Source organism: Panthera uncia, chromosome B1 (assembly GCF_023721935.1).
Source record: "Panthera uncia isolate 11264 chromosome B1, Puncia_PCG_1.0, whole genome shotgun sequence".
NCBI classification, from domain to species: domain Eukaryota; kingdom Metazoa; phylum Chordata; class Mammalia; order Carnivora; family Felidae; genus Panthera; species Panthera uncia.
In genome coordinates this window covers 54,381,871-54,401,095 of record NC_064811.1, presented here as the reverse complement: position 1 = coordinate 54,401,095, position 19,225 = coordinate 54,381,871, and the positions used below count along the sequence as shown (strand labels likewise).

The 19,225-nt window shown below is 33.2% G+C and overlaps 1 protein-coding gene across 1 annotated transcript in view; it reads left to right on the top strand.

Annotated features, from left to right (window-relative positions):
* LOC125922359 (transmembrane protease serine 11F) overlaps positions 1-19,225 on the top strand; it is a 74,015-nt gene that overhangs the window by 30,349 nt on the left and 24,441 nt on the right. The window contains exons 2-3 of the mRNA XM_049630022.1: positions 4,698-4,849; positions 12,239-12,357. Coding sequence (XP_049485979.1) covers positions 4,698-4,849; positions 12,239-12,357 — 271 coding nt within the window. The remainder of the gene's footprint in view (positions 1-4,697; positions 4,850-12,238; positions 12,358-19,225) is intronic.

Below are 19,225 nucleotides of genomic sequence, written 5' to 3'. Positions count from 1 at the left end.
AGAGAGAGAGAGAGAGAGAGAGAGAGACAGAGAGAGAGAGAGAGACAGAGAGAGAGAGAGAGAGAGAGAGAGAGAGAGAGAGAGAGAATCTTAAGTAGGCTCCATGCCAGTGTGGAGCCTTATACGGGACCCAATCTCATGACTGTGAGATCATGACCTGAGCCGAAATCAAGAATCAGACCAACTCTGAACCGACTGAGCCACCCAGCTAGCTGCCCCTAACTCTTTAAAAGGATACAAATGGATTAATTTTGAGAATTCTGGAATAAGAGTAATTTAGGCACGAATAGGCTATTTTCATTTTCATGACTTATTTCTAATTCATTATTCCTGAATCTGGTAAAAAATACTATAATTTTTCCATATTTCATGGATTTTGAACAGCTTTGTTCCAATGATTCTCATATTAAGATCTATAACCTAAAGATATATGAGACTGAGATCTGAAGGACTGAGAGATATCTTAATCATACAATAATCTCCCCCATTGTGCCTAACATAGAAGAAAAATACACATGCTATTTAATGCACAAAGATATGCTTCTTTCTGCATACTTCTACTTACACTACACTAGTTAGAATCTGAATAATTTTGTTATAAATGCCTCCATTTTAAGAAAAGTTCTGGAAAAGAAACTGGGGAAAAGCAACTCAATTTCAATTGCTTAAATAAATTTTCTAAAAGTGCATGACTGAACTCTGGTAAGCATCATATGTCCAACAGTCAGCCATCTTTGCTACAGTAATCATAGAGCTTATTACAACTAGTTTTTGAGAGAGGCAAGCTTTCTCACTTATTTATTTAGGTATGATTACAGCACTTGTCACCAAAGAATCTGCCTCTAAAAGAGGACATAACTCTGAACTTAATTGCTAATCTAAACAAATGGCATTTTGGAGGAGAGGTTATGTTTGCTCTTTTCATCAGAGCATTTGTGAGGCTGTCTGCAGAGAAAGGCATAGACTGAACTTTTTTACAGACATCTTTTTGGTCTGGGATACTGTAGTTAGTCAGCTATATCTACCTGAGTTAAATCATAAGAATGAAATAGCTAGGCGCTGGGGCAGGTGAGTTCCTGGGAACCTTTAAGAGCTATTCTCAGTTTGCTACAAATCTGTGAGTCTGGTGGAGGCGAACCTTGCTGGTTTTCAAAGCTTGATCTTTTTGTACTGTTTTCAATCCTAGCAAAGCCATAAAATGCTTCCTCATTTTACAGGTGAGAAGACTGAGATTCAGAATTTAACTAACTTGCTATTATGAGCAAAACCAGGATTAAATCCAGTTTATCTGGGTTTATGTCCATCATAAAAAAAGTAGTTACCCCTTTGGAGCATGTACCAACATTTTCCATTTAACTTTTAAAAATTTGCTTCAATGGAGGAATATATTTGAGTTGTATTTTCCTTCTCCACTTAGATATTTCCCAATTTTAATTTTAATTTCATTTTAACATGAAGAAAATAAAACAAGGCAAAACAAACAACCCTCCTTCTGAAAAATGAAGGGAACAAAGGCTTAATTCTCTTTGAAATAAATACAATACAAAGTCCCATAAAAAGGTTAAAAGGTTCCATTTAGCATCAGACTCATATTCCGATTTAAAGAAATAATTGTCATGTACAAATCAGAATAAACATACAGGAAAATACAAAGGGATTTGAAATGTCATCAAAATAAAACAATCTTTTTCAAAGTTTGAACCTGTTACGTATTTTAAAATATCTTTCTAACTTTTCATAGCCAAATTCTAGTTATTGCATACTTAAGACTTGGATGCATTTTGTTTTGCTTATTATGCCCAGCACAAACATTTTACAACAGACTAGCCAACAAATTTACAAATTTTTTTGAATGCTTTGTTGGGTTTTATAACCTTATTTTCCCAATTAGGCTAAAGACCACTTCCTTTGTACGTAGCTGGTATCTGCATAATGTTTCTGCCAGCTCTACCTCAAAACATGGAAATGAGTATTTGGTAAAACTTACTTCAACTTCTGTGAGACAAAAGTCAACATCTCAGTTACATCAGACTGAGAATAACTGATCACCAGACTAAATTCGTTTTAAAATTAAATATGGCCATGATTCAAAAAATCTTCTTCACCATGATGCAATGTTATCATGGCTTAATATATGGCTATAATCCCCACAAATTTGACAGAATTTGTTTTTGGCCATTTCTTGCATCTTGAAGGGGTCAGGTACAACAAAGCAAATTGATAAAACTTAGGAAAAAAGAAAGTGAGAAAAACCTCAGCAACCAAAATATCCACAAAATAAATAATCAAGAATTTTTAATGTCAAAGATCTTGTATATGGAAACTTCAATTATGGGTGAGGAAGAAGGTATTGCACATGGGGATATTAATCATTTTTTTTTATTCTGGGTCTGTGGTGCCAACTTTAACATTGGCTTTTATTAGAGGCATGCAAACAGGTGTCGGTGACACAACTAAAATAAAATGAGTCAACGAGAAAAGGGCATAAAATAAGGACTTTCCATTTGGCTCAGAACCAAGTGTAAGGACAGCACATTGTTCATTACTAACAACATTGATGTCTCAATTGAAATCACTGTCTCTTCCTTTAATCTTTCTCATCTTGCCAGGAGACACAATCATTTACCTAAACATTAAAACAAGGGAGCCATTAATTAATGGCTTATCCCACAGCTAAGCATTCAGCCAGCAAAAGTCAAGAATTGACTAAATCCATCTCCTCCTCTCCATCCCACTGCTCCAGCCTTGGCTCAGGTCCTCACCATCTTTCTCCAGGACCTTCAAAATAACCTTTGAACTAGTCTTTCTCTCTGCACTCTTGCTCTAATCCCCATCCTGTTATTATCTTAAATTCTCAGTCTGATTAAAACTTTTATTGGCTCCCCATCTTCAGCAGAGTCAATTTCAAACTGTTTACTTTGGGTTACGGGACTCCTCATGAGCTGATCAGCCCACCAGCCTTAGCATATCCTCTTTCTAGTACAGCAGTGCTGAGAAAACATGAAACCATGAACATACTTTGGAGACCATAATAAGTTCTTTGAGGACAAAAGCACGTATATATTTTCAATCCCAGTACTAATTACATCAGTACCATCACCCCCCACCCCTTGCTTATTTGAGACTTCACTTTCTGTGATTTCAGTTACCTGTGGTCAACCTAAAGCAGATAATCCTCCTTCTGACTTGTTAGAAAGTCAGTAGCCTAACGCTAGTCCCAATGCTTATGTCATTCATCTCACATCATCACAAGAAGGGTGAGCACAGTACAGTAAGATATTTTGAAAGAGAGACCACATTTGCATAACTTTTATTACAATAGCTTGTTACAATCACTCTATTTTATTATCAGAGATTGCTGTCAATCTCCTACTATGCCTTATTTATAAATTATACTTTATCATACTTATGTATGTATAGGCAAAAACATAGGGTTTGATACTATTCACAATTCCAGTCATCCACTGGGGGTTTCAGAACATATCCCTATTCACACTCAAAATTTAATCGTGTCACCTTCTTGATGAAATCTCCTGACACAGTCCTCCAAAAAGTTAATTGTTTTCTCTTCTTGCACAAAGTTTTATTCTGGTACATTTCATGCTATATATTAATTACTCGTTTCCACATTGGTACCCTCTTTTAAAGAGTGAACGTCCTAAAGGCAAAGAGCGTATCTTAAAATCTTCATATCTCTAGGGATCTAGAACTGTTTCTGAAACATTTTTGTCATGTGGTAGGTACTATTCTAAGAACTTTCTATATCTCATTCAATGAATAAAGTTTGTAATAAATATTGTTAGATAAAGTTAAAAATATAAAAACTTGGGGCACCTGGGTGCCTCAGCTGGTTAAGTGTCTGACTTCAGCTCAGGTCATGATATCAGGGTCTGTAGTTTTGAGCCCCATATCAGGCTCTGTGCTGACAGCACTCTCAAAAATAAATAAACATTAAAAAATTTTAAAAATATATAAAAACATAAAAATATCTCACTTGCAAGATATTAAACTTTGAATGCTATTCAGGGATTTGGAAAATAAATAAATGCCAACTTTCAAGTTAGAGAAAGATAATTTCAATGGCTTAAGATATTTTGAGTGGGGAAATAGTGCATGAGTAGAGACAGGTAAAAGTTAAGTGGAAATAAACATTCTTCCTGGGAACTGGAGTCTTATCAAGAAGAACTCACAATTGGTGATTTCATTGGGAGGTGCTAATGATATTCAAAGAACCATGATCAGGTCTTTTAAAGCAGTGTTGCCACTTTTAAAACAAATCATTAAAAAGTATTAATATTATTTTTTTATTTTTAATCAAGCAGAACTGATGAGATTATTATATAACTGTTGCTAGAAACTTCTTATTAAAATGTTGAAATGTTATTTATAAATTATCTTTTTATTAAGTGAGTCTTTGCACTTCCCCAAATTTCAAATTGCCAATATGTCAGACAAAATGCAGTGAGAAAATATTCTCACTTGAATGACAACATTGGTAGAACTTTAACCAAAATTTATGCTGTGATTCAGGTATTGGGAGAGGGTATGCAAATTAAAGCCTTGTCTTCTTTTCAAGATCCAAGTATCCTACTTTTTAGCAGTATAAAGGATTTTCTTAGAGGAACATAACAAATGGACATAAAGTAGAACCATAATGACTTTTTAAATTGTTTTACTGTTTCTTTCTGTTTTCACAGACCAGTTGAGTTTTCAGAAGTTGATTACCCACAAGTTGAATATCAAAGAAGACAACAATTTTGGGATCCTATACGTCTAGCTCTTTTCACATTGGCAATTGTAGCAATCATAGGAATTGCAATTGGTATCGTTACTCATTTTGTTGTTGAGGGTAAGTATCCAGGTCACATTTTTATTGCCTGAGTGCTCTATGACTTAATATCTTGAAATTCTCTGTTGTATAAAAAAATGCTATTTGCATGATATTAAAATTTTAATTACTAATTTCTTATTGACGTTAAGTTATTGTTTGTTCCATTATTGAGTTCAGGGTTACATATTTCCAGCCAGTGAAGCTTGCAATATACCTTATCACATGGATAGACATCTAAAAGCAATAGTTTTAAAATGAGAAAGAAGAATGAAAGCTTAATCTTTAGAATAGATACAAATCACATCGTGTGCTGAGTTTAATATGTTTTCGTTTTTCAAAAACAATATATTAATGAGTTCCCCAAGCAAAGATGATAAGAGAAAAGTTACCTAAAAAAGAATCTTTAATGGGCTAAAAATCAAACATTATCTTTGAAGGAAAAAGAGATTGTTTCATGACTGGAGGAAGAAAGGAAAACTCAATTTTGCATGATGTGCAAAAATGGATAATACTAATTAAACCAATGACAGTCAACCAATATTCATTTACCTTTACTTTGGCATGTGTATTTATAAACCCATGTGACTGAGTCACTGACTAAAATTCTCCAGAATCATATGACTCACAACAATAAAGTCACACTTGAAAGATCAGGAAGTGATGAAATATTGTCAAACATGCTAAGTTTACCTTCCTACCCACTTTATTGGGGGATTGAAGATATCAATTTTTTTGACTTTCATGAAATAAAAAGGATAAACAAAATTGTCCTCTGTAATTATGTCTTTCTTGTTAATATATCCCCAGGTCAAAAAGGAGTAAAGTAGTTCTGTGTGTAAAATGTCCTCCATCCCCAATACTGCAGGTGTTCAAAAGAGAAAAAAAAATGAAGGGATAATAAAAATAATGGCATTATAGTGTTTTTAAAATGTCATAGAGGTTGTCCTAGGCGGAATGATGCCTCCCTTCCCACTTTGGTTACCCATGTCTTAATCTTTGGACCCTGGGATGTTATCTTATATGGCAAAAAATACTTTACAGATGTGATTAAGTTAAGGTTTCTGAGAAAGGAAAGTTACTCTGGATTTTCTAGATGGGTCCTAAATGTAACTCCAAGGTTTTTATAAAAGGGAGGCAAGCAAGTTAAAGAAGGAAGAAGGCTATGTGATGACAGAAGCAGGGGCAAAAAGGAATAATGTGATATGGAACCACAAGCCAAGGAATGAGGATAGCCTCTGGAAGCTGAAAAGGCAAGGAAAAAGATTCTCCCCTTACAGCCTCCGGAAGGAACCAGCTCTGAAAACAGGACTTGACTGTAGTCCTATAAAACTCACTTCAGACTTTTAACCTCCAGAACAGTAAAATAATAAATTTGTGTTGTTTTAAGCCTCCGAATTTGTGGTTATTTGTGACAGCAGCAACAGGAAACTAATACAGAGGTTAATACTCAAGAATTTCAGAAATCTATTACATGGAACTTCCCTGCAGTTAACTGAAAGCTGCATCATTATAGATGGAAATTTAGTAAAACAAAAGAGAAGATAGTCTGTGACAAAGGATTAATGAATCCAAGGAATAAGATAGAGGTAATAACATATACATTTCAAAAGATAAGATGATAGACACATTTCAAAAAAGTAATATACATATTTTTATAGCATAAAGAAATAAAAATGAAATGAAATCACAGTATAGTGACCAGGATAACACCAAGAAGAAAAAGTATCTAAAAAATAATAATTTTAAAGAGTGAAAACAAATGGATCTAAAAGGCAGGAAAATAAAAATGAAATATATGAAATAATCAAAACAGAAGTAAGGATTTTAGCATACTTGATAAAATTTACATCACTAGGATTGAAGTATATTTGAGGAAGCTATTTTTATCCTAGGGATCTCAATAATTATGAATGATTAGCTTTCACTGTATTATCATTCTGATGAATTATCTACTCCCTAACATATGGGAAATTTTCAAATAAGGATTATAAAATAATCCAGTGACTTGTAGAATATGAATGGTTTGTCAGTGCCCTCCAATTAAATATCGCCAAAATTACAGTTGCATTTGAACAAGGTGGGTTTATTCTTGTAGCAGAGGAGAACATACACCATGGGGGACCATGAGGCGGTCAGAGACTGTTGGAAACGGTGTATTAAATGATTTAGGGAGGGTTCAAGGAAGTAGGATGCATCCTTCATTGGATGCTGTCAGAGAGCTGGAATAATGCTGTAATTTGGTATCTTAATAAATCTTACCTGAACGACAACAGCAATGAAGTGGGGCTAACGCTGTTAACTGTTGGAGAAAGAGCACTCATTTATAATAGCCAGAATAAGGGAATGTTTTGCCTTGTTTGATTATTTGTTTGAACAGTGTTTTTGTCTGAGCTCAGATATATCTATAGATGATCTCATTTTTGTCATCACCTATATTGTCACAGAGTGGCCTTGTCTAATGTTGATGTTCTACAAAATTGTAACAGAATACCAGGGCCTAGGCGATAGTATCAGGCCAGTTCCTAGATGTCAGGAGCCACTTTTCCTCTTTCTCAGGTTTTATATTTACAACTCCATAAATTCTTGGGTATCCCTTTAAAAGAAAATTTCTGTGTTATTAATTAAATATTAAGTGCCTAACAGAATTAATGTAGCTACCTTTTTGTTACTCATCATGATAAAAAGACTGATGAAATGTTGGATTCTTATTTTTCCTTGAGATTTCCATTTAGATCCTCCCTTTTTATTTAAATGAAGGTAAATTAAATATTTAAAAATGAAGTCATAATTGAATAGTAAATTATACATACTTTTGAGCCTTGTTGCTACTCAATATTGTTATAAGTGTCATCCACTTTGTAGTTAGCTTTAGTCTATTTATTTTCAATATTGACTAATATTCTGTTGTCTTACACATGCCATACTCATCTATTCTAATGTTCATGGACATTTGGGTAGTTCCAGGTTTTAGACATTAAAGCAATACAGCTATGAACCTTCTTATGCATATGTATTGGTACACATATGCAAAGTTTATCAAAAGAACATAAACAGATGTAGAGTTGCTGCATCACTGGGCATATGCTTTTTGAACTTTATGGATAAAACCAAGCTGTTTTCTATCAGTACTGTATGGGAGTTCCCACTGCATTCCATATTTTCACCAGCATTTGCTATTGCCATACTTTATATATTTGCTAATTTGGTATAGATTGTAGTGTTATTGTAATTTAAATTTTCTTTTAATTTTATACATTTATTTATTTTTGATCAAGAGAGACAGAGCACAAGTGGGGGAGGGGCAGAGAGAGAAGGAGACAGAATCCGAAGCAGGCTCCAGGCTCTGAGCTGTCAGCACAGAGCCCGACGCAGGGCTCAAACTCACAAACCTCGAGATCATGACCTGAGCCGAAGTCGGATGCTTAACTGACTGAGCCACCCAGGTGCCCCTGTAATTTTAATTTGTATCTGACTTATTACATACTATAATTTTAATTTGTATCTGCCCGATGACTGCCAATAACACCGGGCACTTATCCATGTATTAACTTATAATTTAGATTTCTGTTTTTGTAAAATGCCTGTTCAAATCTTTTTCCCATTTTTTATTGAAGTCCTTAATTGATTTGTGTAGTTCTTTCTATATTCTGGATATATATATCCATGATCTATTGAATATGTTGCAAATATCTTCAACCAATGAAAAATATCAAATATCAATGAAAAATACCAAAAACATAATGATAGCTTCATAATTGTGTGAGGATAATTTAATATTAATGAAATCATCACCACCACCATTCACATGAAATATTAACAAGAAAAATTCAAACACTGAGTTTTCAAGTTGTCTTTTTTTTTAGGTACCTAGAATTATATAGTAAATTATATTTTTCAACAAATAGTTTCATTATCCAGATTAGTTTTTTCAGAATTATTTAGAATTACTTATATATTTTCTTATAGGATAAAAATATATCTTTTATAAAGAATTCCATGAAATTTTTTGAAGAATTGCCTTTAGAATTATATTTTCACAAAATCCAGAAACTCAATTTTCTAAAGTTTTTTTTTTTGTTTGTTTTTTAGAGAGAGGGGGAAAAGAGAGACTGCTTGCATGTGTACATGCACAAGCAGGGGAGGGGCAGAGAGAAAGGGAGGTTCCCCATCCAGTGAGGAGCCTGATATAGGGCTCAATCTTACAACCGTGAGATCATGACCTGAACCCAAATCAAGAGTCAGATGTTTAATGGACTGAACTACCCAGGCACTCCTCTAAAGCTATTTTTAATATTTTGACTTCTTGAAAACCTAAGTGTTCTTAGTTAAGTCTGGATTGAAACAGCATCATTTGTCTTCCCATTCTACAAGACTGGCTCCAGTTCCAGGAATGTGGGGAATATATAGTCCCATAGGATTTAGAGTCAAATTAAAACCTTGGTTTTAATCTCAGGCCCATCATATAATAGCTGGGTCATTTTGGCAGGGTACTTTCCTAATTCACTAAGTTGCAGTCAATGGAAACAATATTTTTAGAAAAAGAAACATAAGTCAAAATAATAATATTAGTTCCTTCTAGATGTTAGGGTTATAGATTACTTTTACTTTTTTTTATATACTTCTGTTCATTTCAGAGTTTCTAATATAGCACTTATAGTCTGAAAATTTAAAAAAATAAATTAAATTAAAAGTTAGAATGCTTAGCACAGAGTCTGATCTATTATATACTTAAGAAATATTGACTATTGAAATAATTATTTTTCCTTGACTTGTAAAAAGCTTAAGGTATTGTTCTTTTTACTCATATTACCTAAAATGTTACTTCCTCTTCAAATGCAAAAATGGTACAATACTTTGCTCAAAGACTTGACATTACAGTGGACTAAAATCTATAGGTTATTATGATATTGTGGCAAGTACCAAATAGAGCTCTTCACAGGATGGTTATAGTGGCACAATTGTGAAGTCCTTATCTAACTAAGGCTGAATGTTCCAGACATTTTCCCCATTTGGAAGTAATGTCATGAGTAGAATTTATGCATGGAAATGCCTTTGGAATGGCATTTCAAGCAAAGGGTTTACAGAAGCAAAATCTTAGGGGGAAACAAATACCCAGCATGGTAAATGTAGACAAATGAAAACAGTTTGCTGTAGTTTCAACATAAATCCTAAGGGGAATGTTGCAAAGAATATGCTCAAAGGCACAGGTAGGATCTAGGTCAAGGAAAACTTTTGGAGATCATAGTTAAGACACCTTTCCATAAGAAACGGAGAAAAGTGGAAACATTTTAATTGGGGAAGTCATCTTGTCAAATTTTCAATTTTAAGATTACTATGTGGGGAATAGATTTTAGAAAAACAGAACTTGAGGCAGGGTATTAGTTAGTATGCTATTACATTTTATTTATTTCTCTTTTTTTTTTTACATTTTTATTCATTTTTTGAGAGACAGAGGGAAACAGAGCATGAGCAGGGGAGGGGCAGAGAGAGGGGGAGTCACAGAATCCAAAGCAGGCTCCAGGTTCTGAGCTGTCAGCACAGAGCGTGACATGGGGCTCAAACCCACAAACCAGGAGATCATGATCTGAACCGAAGTCAGAAGCTTAACTGACCAAGCCACCCAGGTGCCCCAGCTGTTACATTTTCTAGACAATAAATAATAAGGGAATAAACTACAGCACTAGTAGGAGTACAACATGTGAATAGAAGATAGATTTTTAAAATTTAGATAACATTGTCAGAACTTGCTGATTAATTAGAAAGGAATCAAGATTTCTAATGTCTAAGATTTCTAGTCTGGTTGTAATGATATCATTGTGATGATAGCATTTAAGATAGACAATCTAGATGGGCAACTTCTTTTTGAATAAAAAAGTCATTTTGTTTTGGATAGATATTAGCTAGGTGGTTGATGAGGACCTGAATTAAGGATGTAGCTTCTCTGGGTGGGAGAAAGGACTTGAGATATATTAATAGATTCAATACATAAAACTTAGAGATGGAAAGACTGGATGTTGGAAATGAGGATGAAGCTAAGTTTGGGGTGATTGTGGATGATGGAGCTGTTAATGAAGATAGAAAATGTAGGAGGTGGGGCAGGCTTGGGTACAGGAAGAAGTAAATGATTATTTCCATTTGGAAATATTATTTTTAAGGTGCCTATTTGATGTCCAACAAATAGTCTCCTTATTTGATAGAGAATTGAAATTCATGACAAAGATCTTGCTTGAAGATAAAAATTTAGGGGTCATCAATTGTTAAAATAATTAAACAGGGAAGTCATTGGACTAAGGTGGCTCTAATGCCTTGGTAGCCTACGTAAGGAAACCTAAACCTAAACCAGAGTCAGTGCACTCAAACCTCAGAAAATGAAACTTAAGAACAACTATCACAAACAGCTCAGTAGGCTTTCTTTTATAAGGCAACTGCTTAAGCTACAGGCAATCAAATGATTTCCTTGCTTTTCTTTTACATCCTGTCTATACAAATTTCCCTTCACTTCTGTCAGTGGAGGGATCTTAATCACTTGGTTTGATGCTGTCCAACTGGAATCGCCCTTTGCTCAAATAAACCCTTGCAAATGTAAATGTGCCCCAGTTGATCTTTCAACATCAACAAATACTTGATGTTTGAGGCCATCACCATTAGGATCACCCAGAAGGAGTTAACTAACATTAACATGACCAGGACAAGGATAAAATGCTAAGTGGCTAAGGATAGAAGTAAAAATAAAGAGCTCTCCAAGGTAACTGAGAAGGAGTGGCCAGGTAGAAAGAAAGTTAGAAGATGTCTCCATAAAGTCTAGGATGGGGTTTCAAGGAATATGATTAAGGCGGCAAAGAAATCAAGATTAAAAAGAAGAAAGACCCCCAAAAAGGTGGCTTTTAGATATTATGACTGTTGTCCTAGACAATGGCAGTTACACTGGTGTGTCAAGGGTAGATTACAGAGAATTGAGAGTTAAATGGGCAAAAAGAAAGTGAAAACAATAAATACTAGTACCTATTAATAGCATGGAAAAAACTGATAGCCTGTTCAATGTATCTTCATAATACAGCTCAGCTAAGATATACTTATGCTAGAATTCTTTGAGGAAATTGATAATTTTTATATGACTTTCAGCAGTCACTTTCAATATTTACTTTCCATGTTACATGTCCAATTGTATGAAAATTTTGATATGCGTAAACACTGTAAATGAGGTATTCTGAAAGTATACTTGGAGGCCTGAATTTTCTATTTTAGATGGGTACAATGATAAAATTATAAAATATTTGAAAAATGTCCACAATAATTTTTGCACCAAGAAGAAATAAACTGCACTATGGTAAATCTATTTCCTGGGGTTGGGGGACACAAAACTGATTATATTTAAGCATGGACCTTTTATTTATTTTTACCTTTCAGATGATAAGTCATTCTATTACCTTGCCTCTTTTAAAGTAACAAATATAAAATACAAAGAAAGTTATGGAATGAAAAGCTCAAGAGAGTTTATAGAAAGGAGTCATCAGATTGAGAGAATGGTAAGTTCAATAGAAATTCTAAAAGTTTATGAGTGTGTTTTCTGTTTCACTTTCAGTATGGTTGCTATAAGAACTTAGCTTCTTCCTGCCTTAACTTCTTCTTCTGTGAACTGTAGATAATATATAGATCATATGGTTATGAGGATTAAATCACTTAATATATGTAAAATATTTAGAATAATGTTATGTACCATTAAACGTATGTAGATTACAGTAGGCCACCAATTAGCAACAACAACAAAAAAACCTGATGAGTCAAATAGATGTTCTTCCTATTTTTAACTCTTGATTTTCTTTCCTGGTTCATTTTCCATAATCTTTTTCAACATAAGAATGTAGGATTGCCATTTTGCCTTATCATTTTGTTTATTTTGCTTTTAAAATTATGTAAAGCATCACATACGAGGATGTATGTTGGCAATTTTTGATGCCAATCTCAAATCTAGTTCTGCCCCTCAAATATTTTGGTTTACCTTGAAAATTTACACATTTATCAAGGCATGTCTAATTTTTAAAGTATATAAGACAAGCTAGATCTTTACCTATCCTAGTAGAAAGTCAAATAGGATAGTCTTCTATTTTTCGTCCCATGAAAAGCATGTCCACGGAGACCACAGATTTGTTTAGCAAAACCCAGTATATTAGCTTAAAGTGTACTCCTTAATGCTTAGGAGAGTTATTCTGGAACAACAGAGCAATAGCTCTGTAGAAAGGAGATTGAATTCGTATGATTATTTATGATTAGCTGTAAATACTAGCTCAATTAAAAGATGACCTTAGCACTCCAACCCTTCACTCATTTTACTTTCCTTTCTCTGAATTATTAACAATGGAGGAAAGTATTTGCATTTTATTTAGTTATTTATCTATATGTAGGTTGATTCTAACTATTGAAAACCAATGAAAGTATTTTTCATTTCTATAGTTGTTTAAATAGTGTTTGTCATTTAACAAGTGTTTTTTATAACCATGTTGCAGCAATTTTTATGCTATTCAAAGAAGAATGCTCCCAGAAGCAATTTTAAATACAACTCACTTATTTTTTTAAAGTTCTCCACCATTTTGCTATATCTTCAGATATGTCCAAAGTCTCAATATTTCTTTATTTCTTTCATTCTTCTCAAAACTTTGTGCTTTCTGCTTCAATTTGAACGGGTTGCTTTCTAGGTCCACTTCAGAGAGGTAACCTGGGTCAAAACAGGACTGCTCTAGCATGTGAGATCCATTGCTTCTTGAATCCCATATTTTCCTTGATATGGTGGGTTATGTCCTCAAGCACCTTCCTTAAGAAAAAAGTGCATGGGAGGTAACATTTATGAATTACTTTATGTTGGAAAAAAGTCCTATGTTCCACTCAAGCAACAGTTTGAATATAAAACTTTAAATTGAAAATCACTTCTCTTCAGACCATCTGAAACCTTGCTTCATTTTTTTATTCTATCACATGCAGCTGATGAGAGATGGTGTTTCTTTTAAGGAAATGTCTTCTTTCTCTAGAAGATTTTGTACTCTATTTTTTGTTTTCTAAAATTTCATAATGATGTGTCTTGGTATTTGAAATTTGATATTTCATTCATTTTTGTTGGGATATCATCATACTTTAAAAAGTGTGTAAAACATTTCAAAGAATATCCAAGAACCCACCACCAGTTTTCAGAACTTTACCAGTACTTCTGAAACCTCTATATGTTCTTCTCTCTCTCTCTTCTTCATAGTTAAACATTTCTATTTTGAATTTGGATTTAATCATTCTGTGGTTTTATCACCTATTTATGCATACTCAAATAGCATAGTATGCAATTTTACCTCTTTTGAACTTTATGTAAATGTAATCATATTATATCCTTCTGTGATTTCATTCTTTCACTCAACATTATATTTTTGAGATTTTTCCCATTTTGATGCATGTAGCTATAGCTCATTTATTTTCACTTCAGTGTAGAATGCCCTAAAAAGAATATACTACTAATTATTAATTCATTCTGCAATTGACAAACATTTGAGCTACTTTGTAATTCTGAATAATGCAGCTAATTAACATCCTTTCAGTTTAGCGCATGTACTCCTAGTGCATGTGCAAGAGCCTCCCGTAGGTCATGAACCAAGCAGATGGTTTGCTGGGTTATAGGTAATGCTAATACTTAGCTTTAGCAGATTTTTATCAATGGTTTTCCAGGGGGTTTGTAGACATTTACACCACCACCAGCAGGGCATGAGAGTTCATCTTGCCCTTCCTACTCACCAAAATTTTCTACAAAATTGACTTTTGCCAAACTGGTATCTGTATAAAACGGTAACTCATTGTGGATTTAATTTGCATTTTCCTGATTATTAATAAGGTCCACCAGTGGTTAGCAACCATTTGTATTTTGTCCTTTATAAATATCTACTCATGATTTTTTTCCCATTACTTTTCTTTTTTCTTTCTTTTTTCTTTAGTTAACATACAGTGTAATATGACCATGTCTTCTTGTATTTTTGGTTTTTAATTTTTTCTTAGAAACATTTTTGGGAAATGAATACTTTGTTCATTATATTATTGAAAAATTCTTTCAATTCAATCCTTTTTTCCATTTTGTGGCTTGCCTTTTCATTTTCTTTATAACATATTTTAATGAAAAGTATTCTCAGTTTTAATATAGTTACGTACATCATTCTTTTGGTATTAGTGCCCTTTGTGTTTGTAAAAGAAATCCTTTCTGATACTGATGTCACTGTCAAAAAAATCCTTTTTCCTTTTTGCATTTAAGCATTCATTCTACATGGAGTTGATATTTGCATATGTGTTTGATTTAGAGATTTAATTTCATTTCAACCCCCCCCCCCCCATATGAGTAAGCAGTTCTCTTAGCACCACTGATTGAGCAGTCTTTTTTTTTTGGCTGATATGCCATGCCATTTCTGCCACAAATCAAGTTTCCATATGTGAATCTGGATGTTGCTGGGCTCTCTAATCTGTTCCATCAATCAGCTTGTTTTGCATTGTGTCAGTACCACAATGTTTTAACCTCTGCAGTTTGACAGTAAGTGTTGATACTGGTTATATTAGTTTCTTAGTGTTGCTGTACCAAATTACCAAAAACTAGTGGATTAAAATAACAGAAATTTATTCTCTCACAGTTATGGGGGCTAGAAATCTGAAATCAAGGTATTAACAGGGCTGGGTTCCTTGAAATGTTCTAGGGAAGAATCTTTATTTGCCTCTTTCAGCTTCTGGTAGGTTCAGGCATTCCCTGACATAGCTACATAACTGCGATCTGTGTTTCCATCTTCACCTGACCTTTTGCTCTGTGCTTCTCCACTCCAATAAAGGCATTGGATTATTAAATTAAAATCATTAGATTCAGGATTTTCCTGGATAAAACCACATTGGTTTTATCTTGAAATCCTTAACATAGGATCTGCAAAGATTCTACCAAATAAGATCACATTCACATGTTCCCAGACTTAGACATATCTTTTTAGGGGGCCATCATTCAACCCAGTACACCTGAATTTATCACCATCTTCTTCAGGTATGTCTTAGTTATTCTTAACCCTTTTCTTTTCATATCAAATAATACACACATATGCACACATACAAACATTTATATTGGGATTTTTATTCAGATTGCTTCAAATCGAGAGATTTAGAGAAATAATTGATATCTTCATTTATTTACCCATATTTACTATATTTCAATAAAGCTTTAAAGTGTTTTTCTTAAAGGTCTTATTTATCTTTGGTTAGATTTAATAGTAAAAGCTCTTTTTTTTGTCATTGCTTATATTTTGGATATTAACCCTTTATCGACTATATGATTTGCAAATATTTTCTCTCATCCCATAGGTTGCTTTTTCATTTTGTTGATGGTTTCCTTTGCCATGCAGAAGCTATTAATTTAATGTAATCCCACTTGTTTATTTTTGGCTTATTTATTTATTTATTTATTTACCTGATTTTGGTGTCATATACAAAAAATCATTGCCAGGACCAGTGTCAAGGGCCTTTTTCTCCATGTTTTTTTTCTAGGAGTTTCATGGCTTCAGGTCTTAAATGTAAGACTTTAATCCATTTTGTATATGGAGTAGGATAAGAATCTAATTTCATTCTTCTGCATGTGAAAAACCAGTTTTCCTAAGACCATTTATTGAAGAGATTATACTTTCCCCATTTTGTATTCTAGGTGACCTTGCCAAGGATTAGTTGACCATATATGCATGGTTTTATTTTTGGGTAGTCTATTCTTTTCTATTGGTCTACATATTGGGTTTTGTGCCAGTATCATACTGTTTTGATTACTATAATTTTGTAATATAATTTGAATTCAATAAGTGTGATGCCCTCAGCTTTGTTCTTATTCAAGATTGCTTTGGCTATTCAGGGTCTTTTGTGGTTCAATATGAATTTTATGATTGTTTTTCTATCTGTGGAAAATTGCCGTTGTAATTTTGATAGGTATTATATTGAATCTGTAGATTGCTTTGGGTAGAATGGACATTTTAACAATACTAATTTTTCTAATCCATGAACACAAGATATCTTTCCATTTGTTTGTGTCTTCTTCAATTTCTTTTATCAATGTTTTATCATTTTCAGTGTACAAATCTTTCACCTTCTTGGTTAAGTTTACTAGTTTACTAGTACATATTTTATTGTTTTTGATGCTATTGAAAATTATATTATTTTCTTAATTTCTTTTTTAGATAGTTCATTATTAGTGTATAGAAACGTGACTGACTTTTGTATTTTGATTGTGTATCTTCCAACTTCAATGAATTCATTGATTAGTTCTAACAGGTTTGTGAGGTGTGTGGGGAGGAAACATGTGTAATCTTTAGGGTTTTCTACTGTAAGATCATGTCATTTGTTAAGAGAATTTTACTTCTTCAATTCTGATTTGGATGCCTTTTATTTGTTTCTCTTATCTGGGATTTTTGTTTTCTTCAATAGCTGGGATTTTCAGCACTGGGTTGAACAGAAGTGTTGAGAATGGACATCCTTGTCTTGTTTCTGATTAAAGGAAAAGCTTTCAGCTTTTCACCACTGAATATGATGTTAGCCGTGGGCTTGTCATATATGACCTTTACTATGTTAAGGTACATGCCTAATTTGTTAAGAGTTTTTACTCATGAAAGGATGTTGAATTTTATCAAATGCTTCTTCTGTCTCCATTAAGATGATCATATGATTTTTATTTTTCATTCCATTAATGTGGTGTCTTACATTTATCAATGTACTTATGTTGAACCATTCTTGTATTTCAGGGATAAATCCTACTTGATCATGGTGTATGATCCTTTTATGTGTTGTTGAATTTGGTTTGCTAGCATTTTGTTTAGGGTTTTTGTATCTATGTTTCATCAGGAATATTAGCCTGTACTTTCCCTATAGTCTTCTCTGGTTCTGGTATCAGGTAATGCTGGCCTCATAGAATTAGTTTAGAAGTATTTCTTCCTGTTCAATTTTTTGGAAGAGTTTGAGGTGATTGGTATTACTTCTTTAAATGTTTGGTAGAGTTCACCAGTAAAGCCATCTAGTCCTGTACTTTTCTTTGTCGCAAGATTATTGTTTACTGATTCAGTCTCCTTTATGTTATTGGTCTTTAAAGATTTCCTGTATCTTCATGACTTAGTTTTGATAGGTTGCATGTTTCCAGGAATATACCTATTTCTTCCATGTTATCCAATTTTTGGCTTGTAATTGTTCATAGCAGTCTCCTACGATCCTTTTTATTTCTGTGTATCAGTTGTAATGTCTCCTCTTCCATTCTTGATTTTATTTATTTGAGTCTTCTCTCTTTTTTTCTTAGTTTAACTAAAGGTTTGTCAATTTTGTTTAACTTCTCCAAAAGCCTATTCTTGGTTTCATTGATCTTCTCTATTATTTTTATGGTCTCTATTTCATTTATTTCTGCTCTGATCTATTTCCTTCCTTCTGCTAACTTTGGGCTTAGTTTTTATTTGTTTATTTTTTCTAGTTCCTTGAGGTATAAAGTTAGGTTTTTTATTGTAGGTTCTTCTTTCTTGATGTAGTGTTTATCACTATAAACTTCCCTCTTATAATTGCTTTTTATGTATCACTTAAGTTTTGGTATGTTGTGTATCAATATTCAATTTGTCTCAAGATTTTTTTTTTTTGCTTTTTTAAAGATGTTTTTGCTTTTGATTTCTTCTTTGATTTATTGCTTACTCAGGAATGTGTTGTTTTATCTCCACATATTTGTGAATTTTCTTATTTTCCTATTGTTATTGATTTCTAGTTTTATACCATTGTGATCAGAAAAGATAACTGATATTTCAATCTTCTTAAATTTATTGAAATTTGATTATAGCCTAACATATGATCTATCCTAGAGAATGTTCCATGCATACTTGAGAAAAATGTGTATTCTGCTGTTATTGTAGGGCATGTTCTGTATATGTCTTTTAGGTCATTTAATTTATTGTGTTCAGCTCTGTTTCTGCATTGATTTTTTGACTGAATGATCTAGTCAGTGTGTCAAGTGGGTTATTGAAATTCTCTATTATTGTATTGCTGCTAATTTCTCCCTGCATTTCTGTTAATATTTATTTTATATATTTAGGTGCTCCGATATTAGGTTCAGCAAAAAAAAAAAAAAATAATAATAAGATAGTTATTTTCTCTAGTGTCATTCTCTGCCCCAAGGCCCATCTGAAATGCCAGAGCAAGATGTGTGGTAGGGTTTGCCACAAAACTGTTTTGTTTAGAAAACAGATTTATATTTTGACGTGTGCTCCATTGTTTTTGGCAGAGTTTAAAAAATAACTAATATAGTAATTAAAACAAGATAATTGTTTTCATTCTAAGAATTGCTAGTTTAATTATGTTAAAAAGTCACTGAAGAGTGACTATTGAATTCAATGC